This window comes from Arachis duranensis, chromosome 5 (assembly GCF_000817695.3).
Source record: "Arachis duranensis cultivar V14167 chromosome 5, aradu.V14167.gnm2.J7QH, whole genome shotgun sequence".
In the NCBI taxonomy this organism is placed as follows: Eukaryota; Viridiplantae; Streptophyta; class Magnoliopsida; order Fabales; family Fabaceae; genus Arachis; species Arachis duranensis.
In genome coordinates this window covers 95,230,917-95,253,881 of record NC_029776.3, presented here as the reverse complement: position 1 = coordinate 95,253,881, position 22,965 = coordinate 95,230,917, and the positions used below count along the sequence as shown (strand labels likewise).

Below are 22,965 nucleotides of genomic sequence, written 5' to 3'. Positions count from 1 at the left end.
GAAACCATGGCCTCCGTGAATACTCCCATATCCAGTCACTTCTCTCCCAACATGGCCATTTAAATCTCCTCCTAAGAAAATCTTATCTCCCAAATGTATGCCTTGAACCAAACTCTCTAGATCCTCCCAAAACCTTATCTTGTGTTGTTCGTCCGAACCCACTTGCGGTGCATAGGCGCTAATCACATGGAAAGCACCTCCCTCCACCACAAGTTTGATAGAGATGATCCGATCTCCCACCCTCTTGACATCAACTACGTCCTTCTTCCACTGCTTATCCACAATTATTCCAACTCCATTCCTATTCTTCACCTTTCCTGTATACCAAAGTTTGAAACCAGAAGAATCCAACTCCCTAGCCTTTGCACCAACCCATTTCGTTTCTTGTAGGCACATAATGTTAATCTTCCTCCTTGTCATGGTGTCCACCACCTCCATGGACTTTCCTGTTAGAGTGCCTATGTTCCATGTCCCAAATCTTAACCTTTTGTCGCTTCGACCTTTACCTTTTCCTTTGTGAACTAGCTTATTTACCCTCGTCCGTTCACGAAAACGCGAGAACCCTTGCTCATTTAATGTTGATGATAGCCACATCTGCGTTTTCTGCATGCTTCTATTAGATATATAGATATATAAATAATGGATCAATCCCTTTTAACAACAACATTACTCCCTTTTAATTTGTATCTCAGGACAGTTCTACTACCACTTAATTTTAAGTTTATCTAGCTTTTTTAATAGGTTAGTTCTGGTTTAACTCTTTATGAGATGAAAATAGTGTGATTAAACTTTATTCAATTCATCTGGAGCTCTTTAATCGTTGTGATATGTCCTGCCCAAATAGAACCTTAATTTTCTTGTGTATGACTAGATCCTACTGCTTTATGAAAAATTGAACCAATTAACATTCTGGAACCTTAATTTGCTTCTGATTTGCTTGTCACTTGAATGTAATCAAACACATATGGAAGGATGAAGGCCCTAGTTTGCTTCTGTTTTGCTTGCCATTTAGGTTCACTTCACCACTAGTCCACTATCATTAAACACAATGTAGTAAGTGTCTTGCATATGATGGTCTGCAGTTCTTGATTTATCATATCACAGATTATTATTATTATTAATATATGAAAAAGTTGAGAAGTAGATGAAACACCATCTCTGGAATCATTTTGGAACCTATTTGAATTACAAACTAATAGTTTACAATTAAGTGATGATGAGGAATAAAATGAGAAAAAAAAATTAGAAAAGGAGAAACAAAGGTTGAGATATAGATTATGAGATAAAGGGAATTCTAAACAAATATTGATGACTAAAAGGTGATATTTGGATATGTATCATGTTGCTAAATGCCAAACTTGTGGGTTTTTATGTTGCACTCACCTGAATTTTTTCCTTCTGGTTTCAGGTTCTTGAATCACCTCTGGATAGATGCAGGAGTGTGTGAGGTAGTGAAACACCTAAATATCACTTATTTTTATAGTGAAACATTCACTTAACTTATGATCATTGTTATGTTTTGTGTGTATCAGTAGAACTAGTTCATGTCGAGTTAAAAATGTTATTAGCTAATTTTTTGGGGAAGTGAGAGCGAAAGAGAGAAGTTTTAGTGCGTTGTGTTGAATAATTCTAAGTTACATGGCTACAAGATGGCCAAGGGTGTTAACACCCACTTACCTTTCTCAGATTATAAGAACCCAAAAGAACCCTTCAAAGGCTCTTCAAATTTTCAATGATGCCAAAACCAAGTATCCTAATTTCTCCCACAATGGTCCTGTCTATGCAACCATGATCAGCATCCTTGGAGCTTCAGGGAGGATCAATGACATGAGGGGTTTGATTGAGCAGATGAGGGAGGATTCATGTGAGTGCAAAGATTCAATCTTTGTGTCTGCTATCAAGACGTATGTGAAAGCTGGGATGCTAGATGAAGCTGTCTCTTTGTATAGGGATATTCCTCGCTTTAATTGTGTGAATTGGACTGAATCTTTCAATACCCTGATGGAGATAATGGTGAATGAGGACCGGCTTGAATCTGCTTACCGGCTCTTTGTAGAGAGCTCTTGTGGCTGGGCGGTGAAGTCTCGTGTTCCAGCCTTGAACTTGTTTATGTATGCTCTCTGCCAGAAGGGCCGCTCTGATTTGGCGTTGCAGATATTCCAGGAGATGGATTTTCAAGGTTGCTACCCGAATAGGGACAGCTATGTGATCTTGATGAAGGGATTGTGCCATGATACGAGGTTACATGAGGCCACACATCTTTTGTATTCAATGTTTTGGAGAATATCGCAAAAAGGTAACGGTGAGGATATTGTAGTTTATAGAACACTTTTGGATGCTTTGTGTGATGAGGGAAAATTCGATGAAGCTATGGAGATTCTAGGTAAAATCTTGAGGAAAGGACTGAAAGCACCCAAGCGATGTTATAACCGACTTGATCTTGGTCAGTGTCGTGATGGTAAAGATATAGAAGGCATTAAACGCTTGATTCATGAAGCTTTAGTCAGGGGCTCAGTTCCTAGTTTGGCAAGTTATACAGCCATGGGTGTTGATCTATACAGCGAAGGGAAAATCGACGAGGCCGATAAAGTTATTATTGAAATGCAGAGCAAAGGATTTAAACCAACACACACTATCTTTGAGGCAAAGGTTGCTGCATTGTGCAAGGTTAGTAAAGTGGATGAAGCTATAAAGGCAATTGAGGAGGACATGGTGGAAGCAAATTGTCTTCCAACTGCTAGAATGTACACTATTCTCTTGAAAAACCTTCATAATCTCGGATTTTTAACGGCGGTGCTCAAGAGTTTGAATAAGATGTCAAAAACAGTAGGTTTCAATACTGACAAGGAAACTTATTGCATTTTGTTGGAAATGCTTTGTCATGAAAGGAGATATCTTGAAGCAAGCGAAATTATGGAAAAAATGTCACATAAATCATATTGGCCTTGTGAAGACAGTTACAATTCACTGATTAAGGGTCTTTGCGGTCTTGGAAGACAATATGAAGCTGTTATGTGGTTGGAGGAAATGATAAGCCAAGGAAAGCTTCCAGAAGTTTCTGTATGGTATTCATTGACATCTTTGTTTTGTGTCTTGGATAAGATGGAAGTGTATAATGAGACATTTAGCTGCCTAACAAGTTTATGATTCTTTTACTGTTGTAGTTGTATAATAACTAAATTACTAGAATACTATACTTCAAATTCTTTTATTTACTTTAGTGCTGCTCTATTAGCTTCAAAGACATCACATTAGTAGAAATACAGATATATCATTTGATACAATTCTCTTAGTGTCTTGGCCCTTGGGATAGATTTTTGCTATGTTTTCTATCCACCCAAAATATGAGAATAATGTGGACGGATTTTCTCTGGGAATCAGATTCCTGGGAATGTTTGGGTTGAGAATTTGGTTGGTACATGATTCCTGAATCCTGAGAATGATAATCTTAAGAATCAAATTTCCTGGGTTTGGTTGACAGTTATATTGTAGGAAATAGTGTTAATTTTTTTTTTAAATATCCCTAATAATTTCAACTTAGAAATAGACGATTTTTACAACAAAATTATCAAAAACCATTATTTTACCTGCAATTCTTCACATCATAAGAATCAAATAAATTAAAATTGCTGATGTAGGTGTCAACAATTATAAAACAAATTGTTGTAAAATGCTCAAATTGATATTTCACATTAACTTTAATGCTCAAATTCTTTTTTCTGATTGTATGGGAAACTGAATCAATGGTTCAAACTCTTACTTGAAACACCCTCTCTTTATGACAGTTCCTTGGGTATGTCCATAATCAATTAATCTTCTCTCTGTAATGCTCAATGGTAATTTTTTTAAGAGGTTCTTCACTTTTCATTAATGTGGTGCTTTCTTGTAATGGCCAACCATGTCATGTGGATGTGGCAGGGTTGTTAACCAAAACTGCTGGATTTAAACAAAGCTGCTGAGACCTTGGAGGTACACACAATGACTTTTCCTCCCTCATATTAATTTAATTTAATCATCTATTATATTGTTTGTTACTTAGATTTACTCTTAGATTTTTTATTTTATTATTGTTGTCTTTAACTAATGTTTTCTCATTTTAACGCTTGAACCATGAAAAGGCACAAGTGTAGGGCGATATTGTCGAGCAGGTTAAGCTAATGGATCCACCATGGAATAGAAACCACGCAACAAACGGTAATCATCAACATATAAATACAAGCTGCTGCTAACTTTTGAGATGACACAAATGGCAATGTCTATCAATGAAAACTGTATATGTGGTAAAAAAGCTTGTTCTGATAGAGTTATAATGCCAATAATTTTGATTTCTTACAATTAGTAGACATAAAACTTGTTCATGCTGCTTTTGAAAGAGATCATCCATCTAGTAAGCCTTCTAGTGAGATAATACATCTGTATAATTCTTTTTGAGATTATGTAGTGATTTCTTATGTCCATATTTATCATCTCACTGTCAAACTTATACAAAGAAACTTAGAGCAAGACTTTTCAATGTGAATTCCCTTCATACATTACTTGTTCATTTCTAAGGTATGTGGCTTCTTCATTTGCCTTCAAATGTTGATGAGGCTGAGACATCTCTGTTAATACTTGTCTCTTAATCTCTTTAGCTTTAATACTTGTGATCTTGTTTGTCAATTATTGTTCTTGTTCTTTGATCGTTCGAATTTTTTAGCTGTTAATGGGGAACCCTGAGTTAAAGTGCTTGTATTTGAAAAATTTAAGTTGTATGTGTTTTTTTTCTCCAACTAACTGAACTAAGAATTGCTTTGAGAAACGGTCATAAGGGCTCTGTACCAATTGAATGGTTGTTCTTCTACTTGTGCATTTTTTTTTTCACGGTATCTCCCAATCCGACAGACTAAAGATTAATTTGTCGTGCTTCATTTTAAGATTTGCTGCTTGCAGCTGTTTAATAAATTGCTGAATATACAAGGCAAAATTCAAACCTCAACACTTACTTCATTAAACTAGTAAACTAACTAGTTGAACTGGTTTTCACCTGTATCACTAGACTGGACCGATTGAAAGTTTGATTTATCAGTTTTTTGGTCGAACTAACGGATCCGGTCCAATTCTTACAATACTAGTAAAAATAACGGTTGTATTAAATCGTCATTTTAATATAACAAAAATAACAATTTTCAACTCTCATTTGAAACAGTAAAAAACCGTTTAGGGTTGGATAGTGCTAGGAAGCCAATGACCTATGCGTACAATGTGTACAATGGGCTAAATTTTTAGTCCATGAGTAAAATGAACATCAGTAAAACTTAGCATAATACTAGTTAAAACTGATTTTTATTATGTTAGACCAATTTTATTGGACTTAATTAACAAAAAGACTTAAATGTATAATTTTTTTTAAATTGTCATTCTTAATTATAATAGCAGTTAAAACCATTATATAATAATTCAAAAAGTACAGTAAAATACCAATTCTTTTTGTAGTGTCTTTTTATTTATTTGTGCACCTACGTTGGTGAAAAACAATTAGGCACTAATGAATCATTCCCATTGCATTTTAAATTTACTTTGATATTAGTTGTGGCTGCTCCTTCTTTAATAAAACTAGAGTGTTTGAGTGTAGCACCTATGATGCACGAATGTCATGGTGGCCCATGACATTTGCTTGATTTCCAACATTTTGATTATTATTACACCCACAAATTATTATGACTCCCATGCATGTTAGCATGTGTGGTTTACATATGAAAAAATGAGATATTTTAATGGAAAAATGGTAAACTCAACCATTTAGAAATTTGTCAACCGAAGGTTAGTTCATTGCTTTGAAAAATACGGTACAGAATTGTTAAAAATGTTGCCGCTGTTTCAATTTGTTCTTGTTTCTTCATGCACATGTTAACCAATTTAAATTCTGAAACAATTTAGAGCATAGAAAATGCTATCTTTTATAAGCAGCAAGCGGAACATTGCCTGTGCGACTTGAATTATTTGTAATTGCCAAGTCGAATAGAGATAGAGCTTCTTTGATTACTTTGCTTTTTGGTGTTACTTTTAGTACTAAGGTTTCACATGGATTAAGGGCTACATTAGCTGTTTGCTTACTCATCTACTCTCTAGAGTGTGTGCAAGTATAGTGGTTCATTATTCATTTACTCTCTAAAGGAAGAAAAAGATTTGCCATTGCCTCTGTCTTCTGACATTTAAGACTTCTCTGTGCTGCACTGTCAGTCCTCTGGCTCTGACTTGCCATATTTGGAACACCCATTACAACCTGAGTTGCTTTCTCTTTTTTGGGGCTTTTACATTAACACATTAATACAGTAGAGTGTTAATACAGTAGACAGAAACTTTATAGATTTGCCATTGCCTCTGTCTTCTGCCACCTGCTTTTTTTGTTCTCTCCATTACCACCCTGCTTCCTCCCTAAGCCGTTCTATTTTTACAAATAAAAAGAAAAAGATTATGCTATGAGTTTAGCTTCATCACTTTATGTTCTATTTCAAGTTTTCAACCATTATTCCGAACCAATACAATCTTATCTCATTTTATTTTTTTCGGTGACGAGAAAATTAGAAAGCAAGAACTCATTCACTTTCTGATTCATAGTAGGTTTTTTTTGTTCAACCATCTCTTTTATTGTTTTTTCTTTTTAATGATTGATTCAATGCAAGGCATCTTTTATAAATAAAAAAACGTATTTTTGACAGAAGTTGAAATGGAGCACGAAAAACAGAGGAAAAAAAACTTTTTGTTCAGCCATGGTGATCATTAACGGTGTTGCTAGCAGAACACGAAAACAATGTTCGGATCCTGATGATCACCGTTGATGATCATCATGGCTGAAAAAAAAAAAGAATTTTTTTCTGCTCCGTTTCACCTTCTGCCAAAAAACGTTTTTTTATATTATAAAAAAATACATTGCATTGAATCAATCATTAAAAAAAATAAAAGAGAAGAGTGAACAAAAAAAACCTTACTCTGAATCAGAATGCGAATAAATTCTTGCTTTCTAATTTTCTCGTCACCAAAAAAATAAAATAAGATAAAGATTGTATTAACTCGGAATAATGGATTAATGTGTTAATGTAAAAGGCGCCAAAAAAGAGAAAGCAACTCGGGTTATAATTTGTGTTCCAAATATGGTAAGTCAGAGCCAGAAGACTGGCAGAGTAGCACAAAGAAAGTCTTAAAAAAGTCTTTTTTTTTTTGTTTCCTTAACTATTCCTCCTCTCCATTTTCTTCCTCTTCTCCTTGTTCCTCCTCATTCTCCTCACCATAACCACTATACTTGCACAACACTCTAGAGAGTAAATGAGTAAGCAAACAGCTAATGTAGCCCTTAATCAATGTTCCACTTGCTGCTCATAGAAGATAGCATTTTCTATGCTCTAAATTGTTTCAGAATTCAAATTTGTTAACATGTGGATCAAGAAACAAAGAACAAATTGGAACAGGGCAACATCTTTGATAACTCTGTACCCTATTTTCAAAGCAATGAACTATCCTTCAGTTGACAAATTTCTAAATGGTTGAGTTTAGACATTTTCCTATTAAAATATCTCATTTTTTCCTATCTAAACCACACATGCCAACATGCATGGGAGTAATAATTAAAATAATGCAAAAAGGCACCTCTTAAGTTCTAATTTGTGTGTAATAATAATCAAAATGCAGGAAATCAAGCAAATGTCAGATGACCAGATAACCACTTCAAAAGTTTTCAATGATTTCTCCACCATGACATTCGTGCATCACATTATTGATTCCATTCCTTCTTTTTTTTGGCTGTATTTGGATCTTCTATTGTCTTTTCATGTTGTTTGTCATGTTTCAATCTTTGTCATTGATTAAAATTAAATGTTTACCTTTTAATGGTGGAGATTGAAACACAACTTAAAACATGAGAACATCTGAACCCTTTTGCATCTCCCTAACATAGAGAAAGCATAATTTCTTAAGGAAAAGACAATACTATCTCCTCTTTAAGAACAGGGAGAAACTTAGAAGATCCAATTTTATTATTTATTTATTTATAATGGAGAATTACCTTCAATGTACTTCTTTTGGAAGTAACATTCATCAAATTCATCGTCATCTGTAAATTGGAAACAGAAAACAAAAACCTTCAGTTAAATTTATAGAAAAATAAAAGAGAACAGGTAGTATGAATTGCTCGGGTTTAATGCTTTTATTAATTAATATTGAAATAGTAAACTTTTCCATTTGCACAATTAAGTCAACCATTTTGATTAAGCACGAGAAAAATAGATGGACTAAAAAAAATATACGGTGCTTCAATTCATTAAATAAAGACTGACCTGAAGACCTCTGTTTTACTATCAGTTGAAGCTCCATTTCAGAAGTAACAATACATAATGTTAGGCAACTAAATTTTCAAACAATCTAGTTGCTAATTATCTTAGTCATGTATTTCCACAGATACTGCACAACTTTTAGTGATTACCCAATACTCCAAACAACCACAACTATATAAAAATGTTTCAAATTGGGATAACATAAAAGAGAAGTTAATAAATTTGACACAAATCCATATTTAAAGAATCCAAGTGATACCACAAACAACAAATTCAGCCTTACTTCATGAACAATCTTTAACAATGAAACCAAGGATTCATTCGTTAAAAAGTACAATTATACTTGCACTTTCCATGTTTTGCGGCAAACCGAAATTTAAGCCATACCAATATCATAATAATTGATAAAAATAAGAACCACATGAACTTCTAATTGAGACAATAATTAGTAGATCTCGTAATCAATTTCATCATTCTTCTTATATCATATATCAGCAATTACTGATTTCTGCTTTACCCAAAGAAATGCTTACCCTCTGCATATGACTGACACATTATCTGCTGTCTCGAGCTCTCCCAATTTTTCCTGCATAGCTTAAGAAAACACAGGAAATGAGTTAAAAAGAAAAACAAATAGCAATAAAGTTAGCAAGAAATTCTAACGGATAACAAACAATTCAGAATTTGCAAAGGACTTTGGCTGCAACAAAATTAGATTCCACTTACCTAGTAAGCAAATCAAAATTATAAGAAAGAAGGAAAGAATCTTTTCCGAGCGCGTGACGTGCAGCAGATTCCATCGCCGTTCTATTTTTCTGACAGCCAGTTCTCTAATCTCTGTTTCTTGCTGCGGCAACACCTTGTTGAAGATCCTTGTTGTCATGCTCTTCATTGTACACCTGAGGCTTCGTACCCTCCTCGATTCCATGCTTCCAATGATCCCAAAACTCATATTTCCTCAAACTCTGCTCTGTGCTTTGTTTGTTGCTATGAACAGCAAAGCATGAAGCTTAATAAGAACATAAATACACAGTTTAATAACAATACTGATAGGATTAGTATTGGGCTAGCCCAATTAGAGAATTATACTATTATACTATAAATAGGAATGTGGTGTAATAATGTGAGATATGCATGAAGTAATTGGAAACTCTACTTTCTCTCTTTGGCCCTAGTTCTAGGGATATCTCTTCTATTCTCTCTAATTTTTTATCTAATTCTCTAATTCTTGATACATATTCCTATCAAATGGTGCTTTCATTGAACACCATGCCAAATTCCTATGATGACCCAATTTGGGAGCAGATTCAAACTAGCTTAGATCACTTGAATTCAAATTATGAAAATCGAACCAAGATACTTGCAGAAATTCGGGCAACTTGCACCAAAATTTGTGCAACTTTGAACGATCATCAACGACTCCAGCAGCCTCCAATATGCCAGATTCAAGCCAAATCAGAAACAGAAAATTCAATCCAAATCCAGCAGCAAAAAATTCAGAAGCTGAAGAAAAATCAGATCTTGGACCAAGGTCCAGTTCTAGAACCGAATTCATCAGAAGATTCATCATCAGATTTCAAGTTTCAATTTCAACCACAACAAGCAAATTCAACAGAAACTCCATATCAAACAACAATTCAACAATCATTATTGTTAATTTGTAATTACAATGAAGCAGTATCACAATTTCAGCAACAACAACCAAATTCTTGCCAAAATTCAACAATCATAGATGCAGCAAAAGAAGAAGAATCAGCGTTCAGTTTTGTAGTTCAACCCGTAGCATCACCAGATAATGCAGATCAAGCAGGATTTCAAAATTCAATTCCAGAACTGTAATCATAATTACCTCCAAATCAAGAAAATCACTTACTCTCGGGAATAATTACGAAGACGGTAGCAGATCGCAATAATAGTAGAGAAATCAGAACGTCCTTCAACGAGTCAAGCAGGCCCACTTTTCTCGCGGGGTCTTCAGCAGTGACGTTCGCGATGGCGCTGGAGCAGGTGGAGTTCGCGTATCCAAAACCGACAAAGGTGAGGGTGCCGCGACCGCCACCGAAACCACCGCATCTGAACTCGAATGCGGTGGTCTTGGTCGGCACTGACGACGCTTCAGTGCTGCACAGAGGGGGCGGCTTCGACGATGACGCACCACCAGATCTGACCCTCGGTAACGGCGCCGGAGATCCTCGAAGGTGTGGCGGAGGGTTCCAGTGCGTTTCTTCGTTCTTGGCAAGGCCATCTCCACTCCTTGCGGCAGTCTTCCCTTGGGATTGCGAGGAGGAAGCTCGAACGATGAAGAAGCAGGTGGCGGCGGCGTTTCCATGGAATCGCGACGGGGCACAAGACAGCGACGGGTTGCTGCAGCTGGCGGTGGATTCGGCAGGAGGGAGTGCGAACGGAACCGAAGGTATATGGAGAAGGAGCCGTTGGAGCCGGACGGTGGTGCTTGGCTCGCCGACGGCGGTTTTTCGGGCAGCAGCGACACTCAGGGCAGAGAAGGAAGAAGCCGCTGGAGCTGCCTGGAAGGAGAAGGAAATTAGGGTAAGTGATGCTTTGGACCAATGCTTAATTTCTGAAGCCCAGTTCCAAATTCAGGAGGTGATTGATGATATATTGAGCCCAATTCTCAAGCTATTACTCTTTTTGGGTCCATTTCAGATTTATTTAGTAATTATATTTTGTTGGTTTTGGGTTGGATTAAATTATTTTCAATGGGATCTGATGGTAAATTTTTTAAACAGTGCCATAGAAAATATTATTTTAGGATTGCTGATATTTTTTATTACTTTTATTACTTGTAATTAGTTTTTACAATTTTTAAGATTTTTTTTTTTTGGCAACCTTAAGAATAAGGTTGTTTTGAAGGATAGGATAATGATAAGATTAGTATTGACTAATCTAATTAAAAAATTATACTATAAATAGAAAGATGGTATAATAATGTAAGATATGCATAAAATAATTTAAAACTCTCTTTTTTTTCTCTTTGTCTCTAGTTTTAGGAATATCTCTTTTTTTCTCTCTAATTTTTTTATCAAATTCTATAATTCTTGATACAAATTCGTTGAATAAAGCCTTAAAAAAATTACCATAATTTTAGTAAGATGTAGGACTCTATTTTTAATTAAGTGCTCCTTGAGGCCAAAAATAAAAGCCATCATGAAAAAATAAGGCTACATTTGGTGAGAGAAAGAGAAAGAAGAGGATTGGACATTGTTGATGAGCTCTTTAATGAGGCTCTTTTATCTCCTCGAGTGCTAGTGCTGACGACAAACTTTGTGCGTTTCCTGACAAGTTTCTGCTCCGTCCACAGCTAATCAGTGGAGGCAAAGAAAGGCTTCATCTGCGCCCCATAGACAATGACATTTGTAACTTCTAGCTTTTTTTCTGATGAGCAAATATCCAATCATCTCTAAGAATTAAAATTTAAATTTTTTTAATAAATTATGCCAAAATTTGCTATCGATCATGCTCGAATTATTGTAGTATGCTCTATTACCCTTTCATTATTTTGGAATTGTTGATGCTTTAGCAGCACTAAACATAATAGATAAAAAGATACTTTAGAATTTGAAAAAAAAATTGCTATTTTTTTCTCTCCTCCATCAAACACAATGAGTTTTCAATCTCTTGTTTACTATTTATCCAATTAAAAACTAGCATTTTCGTTTTTCTCTGCTAAATGGTGGTTTTGAGATTATTAATACATTCACTCTCTTTAACTTCCTGGACAAATGTCTTCCCAAAAAACCTAACACCAGGTATGAGATTTTTAAAAAGGATTGAAATTCTAGCAAAAGGGGCAAAGTTTGTAATTACCATTGTATATGTAGGATAGAATTGTTATTTCCATAGCAAAAAGAACGGATGTTGATCGGAGGAAAGCCAAAAACAGTACAAAATTGGACAGGTATTGAGATATCTGGACGTATATTACTGTTTTACTATTTTATTTTTATTTATATAAAGATAAAATAAAAAACTAATATGGATAGGGAAGTTTTGTATGCAAGAGGTCCATTAAGGGTACTGTTCACTGTTCACCTACACATTTGCTAAAGTCAAAGGCAATTATATTTCACCTAAAGGTTTGTTCGGATGAAATTTTAAAAAAAGATTTTTTTGAGTTATTTTTTTTTAATTTTATAAAAAAATAAAAATAATTTTATATTTAGATATTTTATGTAAAAAAGTTTTTTTATTTATTAATTATGTTTGAGTATAATAGTATAAAAGTATTTTTTATTTATTTATTACATGAAAAATATTTTTTTCAAGAAAAAAAAATCTTTTAAAAAAAGATGTAAATTACAATTTCTCAAAAAAAAAATTATTTTATTAGTACTGTTATTTTTATTACTAGAAATTTGTCAAATATATTAAAAAATAGGAAGAAAGAAAAGGAAGAAAAAGAAATTGGAAGGAAAATAGTTATTTTCCTTTGTTTGGTTGAGGAGAAAAATGGGAGAGGAAGAAAAATGAATGGAAAAATATTGGTGGGACTCACTAATTTTCTTTCCCTCCAACAATGGAGAGAAAATGGAGAGAAAATTATTTATCTCTCTCTACTTCCAATATTACTCCTTTACTTTTTTCAATATATTTTATAATATAAGAGTAAAATTATCTTTTTATACCATTTCTTTCCTTCTTATTTTCCTTTCATCCAAACACATCTAAAAAAAATAAAAATCCACTCAATTTCTTTTTTTTTCTTTCTTTTCTCTCTATTTCTTTCCTCTTTATTTCTTTCCTTCCAATCAAACATAGGCTAAAAAAGTCTCGGTGTGTAAAATTCTGTGTCAACTAAAATGCATATATATACCTATTAAGTGTTGCTTCTTAAATATGCGTGCTTACATTTATACTGATTCGATTAAATGCAAGTTTGGTCTTCTAATTGTGGGACTATCCAAAATCTATGTTACTCTAGTTTATTAATGAGGTCTAAACCATGTCTACGAATTTTGTCATTCTAAATATTCTACTTATTAGCATATCCATATTTATATCCTTGATTAATTTTTATTTTTTATTCAAAAAAATTTGATAAAATAATAAAAAATAAATAAAAAATTTTTGTTAATATTTTGTGTTTTTTAATCAAAAAAATAAAAAATATACTAATATCCATGTCTACATATTATTTATCAAATATAATTTTATGTTTTTATATTTCTGTCTCCTGTTTTGTATATAAACAAGCACAATTTAATATAAAATGATTTATTTGAGAGTTTAGGATTATTTATTAATAATAAAAAATATAGATAAACAATAAAATATTAAACAATGTAAATAGAAATGATAAGTTATTTTAGGTGTTTTTACATCAATGTTTTTACCATGAGTACGCGTTCGGTTCATTATGCAAAAAGATGTTCGAATTTGCTTTTATATAATGGATTATATTTCGTTCACTCAATATTATATAATTGTTTCACCATGAGTACGTGTTCATTATGCAGAAAGCTATTTGAATTTGATTTTATATAATGGATTATGTTTAGTTCACTCAATATTATACAATTATTTCACCATGAGTATGTGTTTGGTTCATTATACAGAAAGATGTTCGAATTTGAATTTATATAATGGATAATGTTCCATTCATTTAATACTATACAATTGTTTCACCATAACATGTTCGGTTCATCATTTCTGTTCTGCACAATTCAAAACTCTTCTTCCTTACCTTCTACTGCTTCTTCACCAGAGAGATGGAAAAAAAGACAAAAAAATACAGCAACAACAACAATAAAAGAATGACGATAAGAAAAAAATACGTGAAGAGAAAAGAATGCGAAAAAGAAGGAGGAGAATGAGAAGGAGGAGGAACGCGAAGAAGAAGGCGAATAAGAAGAAGATGCTCCGTTCGTAAACGAGCATGTGAAGAAGAAGAAGAAAAGAAACGTTGGGTAAAAGCGGTTTCATGTGTGTTGAGCTCGTGTATTTCACATTTCATTTAATGGTATTGGATTTTTTTGGTGTTGGGTCAACTTGGATGAACTTGGATACAAAATTACATGGATGTGTAGCATAGCTGGCTAATAATAACACTCTACATCCATGTAAAAAATGCATCCAAGTTATCCAAGCAATATTAGCCATATGCGCTCCCCTCCCTCCCTCACTCGTATGTCTTACACGCGCTACATATAACGTGCTTCAACCTAAAGTTTTGCTCAACGTAAATCTTCTGCTGCAACATAAACCATCTTCTTCTTTTTCTTCTTCTTCTTGTTCTCTACTTGCGTTCTTCCTTATTGATCTGCATTGTCTTCATCGTTTTCCTCTGGTCGCGTTCATTTTCTTATTTTCTTCTTTTGATCTGGTTACGTTGCATTTATCTTCTTCCTATTCTTCTTCGTTTTCTTCTTCGATCTGCACTTCTGAATCGAAACAATGAATGACTCAACGTCAAATTAGTTGATTGAGAGCGATTTGGATTTTTCTTATGAAACGAATCAAATTGAGGAAGTTTAGATTATTCAATTTTGAATCGAATTGAATAGAATGCAATTGCTAATTTGAATTGAATGGACGGAGGTGTACTGAATTGAATTGATAATCTGTAAATTGTAGGCAGAGCTGTTTGAATTTGATTTTATATAATGGATTATGTTTCATTCACTCAGTAATATAAAATTGTTTCACCATGAGTACGCGTTCGGTTCATTATGTAGAAAGATGTTCGAATTTGATTTTATATAATGGATTATGTTTCATTCACTCAGTACTATATGATTGTTTCACCATGAGTACTGTGTTTGGTTCATTATGCAGAAAGCTGTTTGAATTTGATTTTATATAATGGATTATGTTTCGTTCACTCAATACTATACGATTGTTTCACCATGAGTACGTGTTCGATTCATTATGCAGAAAGCTGTTCGAATTTGATTTTATATAATGGATTATGTTTCATTCACTCAGTACTATATGATTGTTTCACCATGAGTACTGTGTTTGGTTCATTATGCAGAAAGCTGTTTGAATTTGATTTTATATAATGGATTATGTTTAGTTCACTCAATATTATACAATTGTTTCACCATGAGTACGTATTTTGTTCATTATACAGAAATATGTTCGAATTTGATTTTATATAATGGATTATGTTTAGTTCACTCAATATTATACAATTATTTCACCATGAGTACGTATTTGGTTCATTATACAGAAATATGTTCGAATTTGAATTTATATAATGGATAATATTCCATTCATTTAGTACTATACAATTGTTTCACCATAATAACATGTTCGGTTTATTTTTGTTCTACACAATTCAAAACTCTTCTTCATCACCTTCTACTACTTCTTTACCAGAGAGAAGACAAAAAATACAGCAGCAACAACAACAAAAGAATGATGATAAGAAGAAAACACGTGAAGAAAAAAGAACGTGAAAAAGAAAGAAGAGAATGAAAAGGAGGAGAAACGCGAAGAAGAAGGCGAAGAAGAAGGCAAAGAAGAAGAAGGCGAGGAGAAGAATAAGAAGAAGCGCGGGGAAAAGAGAAAAAGCACTCGGCAAGAGTGATTTTGTGTGTGTTAGACACGTGTATTTCACATTTCATTTAATGGTATTAGATTTTTTTAGTATTGGATCAACTTAGATAAATTTAGATACAAAATTATATGAATGTGTAGTATAACTGAAAAATATGTTAATTTTGACCACTTTGTTAGAAATAAAAATATCTTACTAAAATCCTTTTGAAGGTTGATTTGGGATATTAACCACTGTATTTACAATATTCCTCTTTATTAATTATTTTCTTATAGAATCATACAAGCCATGACCATTTTATTTAGGATTTTCAACCGGACTAGTTTAATTAATCTGTTTAGATCTAACCCGCTTAAATTAAAAATTATATAGGCTGATTTGTTTTATCTTTTATTTATTTACAGATCTCAGTTTTTAAGTTTAAACTGTTTATAATTAATTTGACAGATTATACACGTGTTAATCCATTTATTTTTTATTTTTAAACAAATGAAAAAAATCAGCTTTAGACTAAAAGAAATTTTGGACAACAAAAAGTAACTTTTGGACAAAAAAGGCAAAACCTTAAACAGACATCCTTTTTAATGGATGAGTCAAATTTTTGGCACAGTTAAAAAAATATTGCGAAAAAAAAGATAGATTTTTATTGAAAAAATAAACTAAAAATTTGCTATTTTTTAAATTAATTGAACTCATTAAGTTTAGCCTAAAATTCAAAGGGACTTTATTTTTAAGGTAAAAATCTATCCGTTTAACGGATAAATAAGTTAGTCCCATGGATTTGGCCAATTTTGCTGGCTCCGCTTTAGTAAACCATATCCATATACAATGAAATTGTTTTTCAATCAAGAATAACAAGCCTCCACCAGAGTGTAACCTCAATTATCAAGCATGAGTTATCTGAGTTTACGACTCATAATAGAGAAAATTTAGGGACCAACATTTTAATTAAAATTTGGTAAGTATTTAATCAATAAAAATAATATTTTTTTATTATTAGATAAAATTTTATATCATTAAAAATTTTATCAATAGTTAATTGATGACTACAAATTACAAAATTTGTTGACTCCTTAACACTTCTCCTCGTAATATTGGCCATTATCTTAAAAGAAATCGTAATGATACATCTTTTTTTATTTTTTATTATATCTTTTAGCTGGACAAATTAAAACTAATTTATTATGGTATTGAGTTCTATTTAAAAATTTGTTATTGACTAATAGATTGCTTCATGTAAAAGGCAAAATTTAAATCATTGACACTTACTTAAACGGACTAATAAACTAACTACTAAACCAACCCAATTTAATTAATCGCCATGATACATTTAACCTTATTAGGAAACTTGGTTTCAAGCGTGGTCATTAGGCCTACTCAAGCACCTAGATTTCTATTTTCCTTCTGTATTTATTTCCATTATGAAGTCAACGACTACAAACATTTGGTTCCAAGATCCTTCATCCATATTGGAGTTCTAATGCCTAAGAGGATTTGTGATGCTTCCATTGAAACTCCCGAATTTCCTTGTTTAGATTTGAGAAAATGATATGTGAACAATCAAATTTTCGTAATCTACATGTATATTAATACTCATTTTATCACTTTCCTTTCTTTTATTTTTTTTATGATCCTTCACTTTTAAATTCCTTTTCCCCCTTTAAATTGAACTATACCACCTCATTTTTTTAAATTTTTAAATATCATTATTTCTTTCATTTTTATTGCTTTATTAATATATAATAGATTGTTCGGGACATCGAATAATACTAATCTACTGCAAATTATATTCTCTGTTATTGAATAAGATGTGCAACATATATATCATAACAATAAATATCTCATATAATTATTATTATTATTATTATTATTATTAATTGTCAATATTAAATAAATATAAATAACAACTCTGCTCTTTTAATCATTAAAAATGAGTGAAACACACCCATTATCCATCTTAATGGTGTAGCTGTTTTGGACGCAAGGAAGTGAAGAAACTTTATTGCCGTACGGCTATGAAGATTGGGACACCTCAACCATAAGAGATGCGTACACTTATACATTATATTCTACAATGTATGTTAATTATTATTCATATATATCATCGTATATATGTACTAGTACATTCATCTTTTATTTAATTTGGATCTATCTTCTTCTTCTTGTATCTTTATGCCACCACTCACTTCTTCTAGATTTTAATGCACATCAAGTACACGTTCCTATCAGATTTGATGCAAGTTGTAGTTCTAGTTGTAGCCGCCTGGTCCATATTATTTTAAGTGCAAAAGGGACCCATGTCTGGCTCTTACTTTTAGACAAGACGCTAGCGAGACAATAGATTATTTGTACAATATGTACAATGAGTTATCGAGTTACAAAATAAATATCTTTTATATTATCTAAAATATCATTCGAGTATTAGGGATAATAAGTATCTTCCCAAAAATTTTTGATCTTTCGTATTTAACACTCTAATACCATGTCATGATACCACTCATCCCAAAAATTTCAACTGATAAAAAAAGATAGCACTAATAATTATATTTCTAATACTCTATAAACTTCAATTATACATATTATATAAATATTCTATTAGCTTCTCGTACTTTTCCTAAAAAATGTTATGGAATTATCTTTGAGTTAATAAAAATATCTTTAAATTTTGTCATAGATACAAATACTCTTAAATAATTTAAAAATATACTAAAAATATATAGCTATAATCAAAGATTTGCTCCTTAACATGCATACAGAAAAAGCGTGATGTAACTCATTTACCAATATTTAAATCTTACTTATCATATAAAAATTTCGTTTGTCATATCATTTTTATCTATTATTAATATAAATCGTCTGTTTATAAATATGTATTTTTATTCTATTTTAAATAATTTAAAAATATTTTATTGATAATAAACTTTAAACATATTTGTGTCAATAACAAAATATGTCGAATAATGTATTTATTACGGTTTACCGTTGATTAATTATCTTTTCAAAGAATATGAAAAAATAAGTGAAAATCTAACAGGTGAATTTTTTATGTTTTTTTATATTTAAATTAATATTAGTTTATTTTTTATATTTTATTAAAAGTATTGGTTTTTAATATTCTCTAAAACAATAACTTATAATAATAATTACAAAAATATATTATGAAAATGATAGTTTATATATAGGGTAAATTAATGTTATTTTAAATTAATATTATTTTTAATTATTATTGAATCGGAGTTGGGTTAGTTCAAAGAGGGGATCTTTCAATTGGAGATCCTCTCATAAATTGATAGGAATACTTATAAGAAATTTCAACCCACAAGTTAGTGACAATCTAAGAAGTATAAGCATTGAATTTGGATTAAATTGTTTATCTAGAATATGGTGAGTTTTATGGTGTAGAAAGAAAAAAATTTCTACACCTATAGATATGTGTTGGTTCATTGGAGAGTTTGACAAGTGTTTAAAGAAGGAGACAAAGTTTATACTCTTTGTAGGAATGATATAAAAAAATTTTCTTTTTTATATAGAATTTAAGTGAGTAATTATTTTCATTATGACTAATTATGTTGACATAATAATAGACCTCATCATAAATTGAATTTCTGTTTTATTATTGTTCGAAAAGTAACGACTCAGTTTAAGCTATTAACCATTTAATCTAATTTATTTTTTATTTACAAAATATATAGTAAATTATTTTATATGGCAATATTGTTTAAAAATAAAGGGTCGTATGATATCTAATAAAAAAAAATATTTGTGTCATAAGTTTTATATTATTAAATTGTCTTAAAAGTATGTTTACCGTCACAAAATTTAAAAATTGTAAATAACAATATAATAAATAATATTTTTCATTGTTAACTTTTAATTTAATTAAACGTATTTAGTGAATTTAGATGCTAGCAAAAATTAGTGTAATTTATTTTATTTTAATAATAAAAAGATCATTAAGTATGTATTGCTCATAATATAAAAAAAAATTAATTACAAATGGATATTGTTAGTATGACTAATTATGTAATATGTGAGTCATATTTCTGGAATACATTACAATTGTATTTTGGCTTACAATATAACACAATGAATATATTTTTTTTTATTTGGAGTTTATTTATTCCATTGATTTCTATAATTTTATAAAATTTTTAATTAAGTTTTTATATTTTTTTTTAATTGAGTATTTGCTCTAAAATTTTTTAATTGAGTCTCTATACGGTAAAAAATGACCTAATTAAAAAAAATTAATGCAGAGACCAAATTAAAAAAATATAAAAACCTAATTAAAAATTTTGCAAAATTATAAAAATTTTTGCAAAATTATAGAAACCAACAAAATAATTAAATTTTTATTTGGATTTAACAAAGTTTACTATAATAGTAATAACAATAATAAATATGGATTAAAAATAAAAATAATAAGTTAGTTTATTAAAAGATTAAAATGATTCAAAGTTCAAACAAAATAAAATATATAAACTGAAGCCTTTTATTGTAGTTGTTAAAGATCGATAAAAAAATAATTTTGTGGTGAGGTTTATCATCTTACTAAATTTAATTTTAATTAGTATAATTAGTCAATCAAAATTTTGACCTAACCACTTGCAGAAAAAACAAGGCCCTTGTACTTCTCCTACAAAGAGTACAGATTTTGTCCCCCTTTAAACACTTGTCAAGCTCTCCAATGAACCAACACATATCTATAGGTATAGAAATTTTTTTCTTTCTACACCATAGAGCTCACCCTAGAATATATGTTAAGTTTCTTTTATATATATAGTGTTTGAATTATAAATTTAAAAAAAAAATGAGATAATGAATAATTTTTTTATAAACTAGTGCGTGCTGAAGTGGATGTTGGTCCGGTGTAGGCCGGCGTGCCTCCAGCCACGGCGTTACTAGGTCGACCATTGTATTACACAAATTAATCAAAATTATAAGAGTAAAATATAATTTTTTATTTTTAATATTTAATTTTATTTCTAATATTTTAAATAAAATTAATATTTAAAATAATTTTAATACAAATTAAAAATATTAAAAATATCTAAAAATATTTTTCACACAAAAGATACATTTTGTCCAAATTATATATAAATATAGGAACATGAATACAAATCAATGCATTGTGATTCTGATGAGAAAATTTTATTTATATTATACTATTAAGAAGAAAACTATATTTTAATAATTAAAAATCTTCAGTTTAAACCTTATTCTCTCTACCATATATACTAACTATTCACAATTTTGCTAAGTGTTTTTTAATATTTTACTGAGAATGTAATAGATCGAGTTGAGTTAAGTTTTGGTTTTAATGAGTTTAGTCTATGTTATAAATAGATAATTTATCTGTTATTTTATATATTTTTTTTCATCTCAAATCCGATTTGGTTAAAGTCCAACCAGTTTCATAAGTCTATTTAAAAATATATCTCGTGAACTATAACTCAAAAAATAATAAATTTAAAAAATTTAAATTGACATTAAATAAATTTTAAAATTTTTAATTCATAATTTATAAAAAATAATTATGTAACAATCTTTAGTTAGATATTATAATCATAGTTATAATTTATAAATTTTTTTTAAAAAAAATTATGATTTTAATTACTATTGACTATTAATTTTTTTAGTTTTGTTTTATATTTAATATAAATAAATAATTAAAAATTTAAACTAAAAATAATTTATTTTTACAAAAAGAGTATTTTAACGAATTGATTCAATATTTGTAAATTTTTTTTAAAATTTATGCTCTAACTTTTTTAACTAATAAACTTTACAAAAAATTTAAATCTAGTATATTTAATAAAATAAGCGAAACCAAAACAAACCTAAAATAAACCGAACTACAAACCCTCGTGGAATAACCGGACCCACTTTTACTCCTGTATCCCACGAAAGATATTAATGTTGTCATCTTGGCGCCAGTTGGAAATTATTAGGCATACACATGGGGTATTGGTTTAACAAATGGAAAATTATATGGTACAGAGTTAAATCTGTACAGATTTAAAAATATGATTACGTGACAAAATTTTAACTACACATTTTAAAGCCACATTTTTTATTTAAAACCGTAACTCTTCACAAAGAAAAGCGTCACCTAATGAAAAAAAGTAAATTAGAAGATTTAAGAGAAGAAATAATTAAGTTATCAAAATTAATAGATCAAAAATTAATGATTTTAACTGATGTCAACTGTAATGACACCAAATTCTTAAAATCAATACAAAATGATTTTTCTCAAAATCTTTACTTTACTATAAGTTTTATTGAAGGACTTCAAAAACCTGAAAAAATTTATTTTTCACATAAAATTTCTAAAAAATGTTACCATGAAAATGATTCCCCACATCTTTATCATACTTTTAACCCACAATTAAATTCTATAGTAGATATGCTTGAAGAAATATTAGTATCCATAAAATTTCAAAGAAATAAGGAAAAAGAGAATCCCAAAGAAGAAAAATTTCAAAATATAATCAACATAACAGATTTAAAAGTAAAACCACCACTAAAATTATGAATATTGAAGAAAAATTAGAAGAAGTTACAATGCTTTTTAAACAATTAAAAATGGCTCAAGAAAATAACATTATGGAACATGGTTTTCAAATAGAAGAACAATTAGTAAATTCTGAAAATATAGAAAATGAAGAACACATTCTAGATTATTCAAGTGACGAAGAACCAGCAATTCCAATACAAGTAAAAAATGAAGCTGGAACATCTAAGGATAATCAATCTCAATTTAAATGGGAAACAGGTTTTGATAATTATGCTTTCAAAAAAGGGTTTATAAATAAAGATTCAAAATATACAAAAATACCATCAAAATACGTTCCTAAAATCCAGGAAATAGAATGAGAAAGAATGCTTGACTTAGACTGTAAAAAGAATGAAAAAGAAATTTTCGAAAATTGGTTGAATTCCTTTTTATTAGAAGCTTTTACTAATCCAAAGCTTAGTGAATTGTCTGGAAGAGATATTTGGAATTACTAAAGGAACTATAAGAGATTATATGATATCAATAGAAAACCAAATAATAGAAGATTTAGCAACAAAAACAACAGCTTATGATAAGATATTATATATAATGATGATTCTATATAAAGAATTTTTTGAAAAAAA

General features: G+C 30.4%; 2 protein-coding genes across 2 annotated transcripts in view; one reads left to right on the top strand and one right to left on the bottom strand.

The window, feature by feature from the left end:
- The window catches only part of LOC107490598 (pentatricopeptide repeat-containing protein At1g05600), a 7,747-nt gene extending 4,340 nt beyond the window's left edge, over positions 1-3,407 (top strand). The window contains exon 4 of the mRNA XM_016111380.3: positions 1,409-3,407. Coding sequence (XP_015966866.1) covers positions 1,639-3,147 — 1,509 coding nt within the window. The 5' untranslated portion in view covers positions 1,409-1,638 and the 3' untranslated portion in view covers positions 3,148-3,407. The remainder of the gene's footprint in view (positions 1-1,408) is intronic.
- A 1,496-nt stretch (positions 3,408-4,903) lies between these two features.
- Positions 4,904-14,598, bottom strand: LOC127747683 (uncharacterized). Its single transcript, XM_052261832.1, has 5 exons — positions 14,568-14,598; positions 10,180-10,884; positions 9,033-9,315; positions 8,840-8,900; positions 4,904-8,086 (listed from the first exon to the last, which is right to left on the bottom strand). Exons 1-3 carry the CDS (start codon positions 14,596-14,598, stop codon positions 9,137-9,139), a joined length of 915 nt encoding a protein of 304 aa, XP_052117792.1. The 3' UTR covers positions 4,904-8,086; positions 8,840-8,900; positions 9,033-9,136.
- Between the last annotated feature and the right edge of the window lie 8,367 nt (positions 14,599-22,965).

Bases quoted from the DNA above. Each gene is read 5' to 3' on its own strand.
- LOC127747683 (XM_052261832.1), bottom strand. From the start codon at position 14,598: ATGAAGACAATGCAGATCAATAAGGAAGAAC. The intron at 10,885-14,567 runs GCAAGTAGAGAA...ACTGGGCTTCAG, and splicing joins GCAGATCAATAAGGAAGAAC to AAATTAAGCATTGGTCCAAA. The intron at 9,316-10,179 runs GTAAGTGATTTT...GTTCTTATTAAG, and splicing joins CTTCGTAATTATTCCCGAGA to CTTCATGCTTTGCTGTTCAT.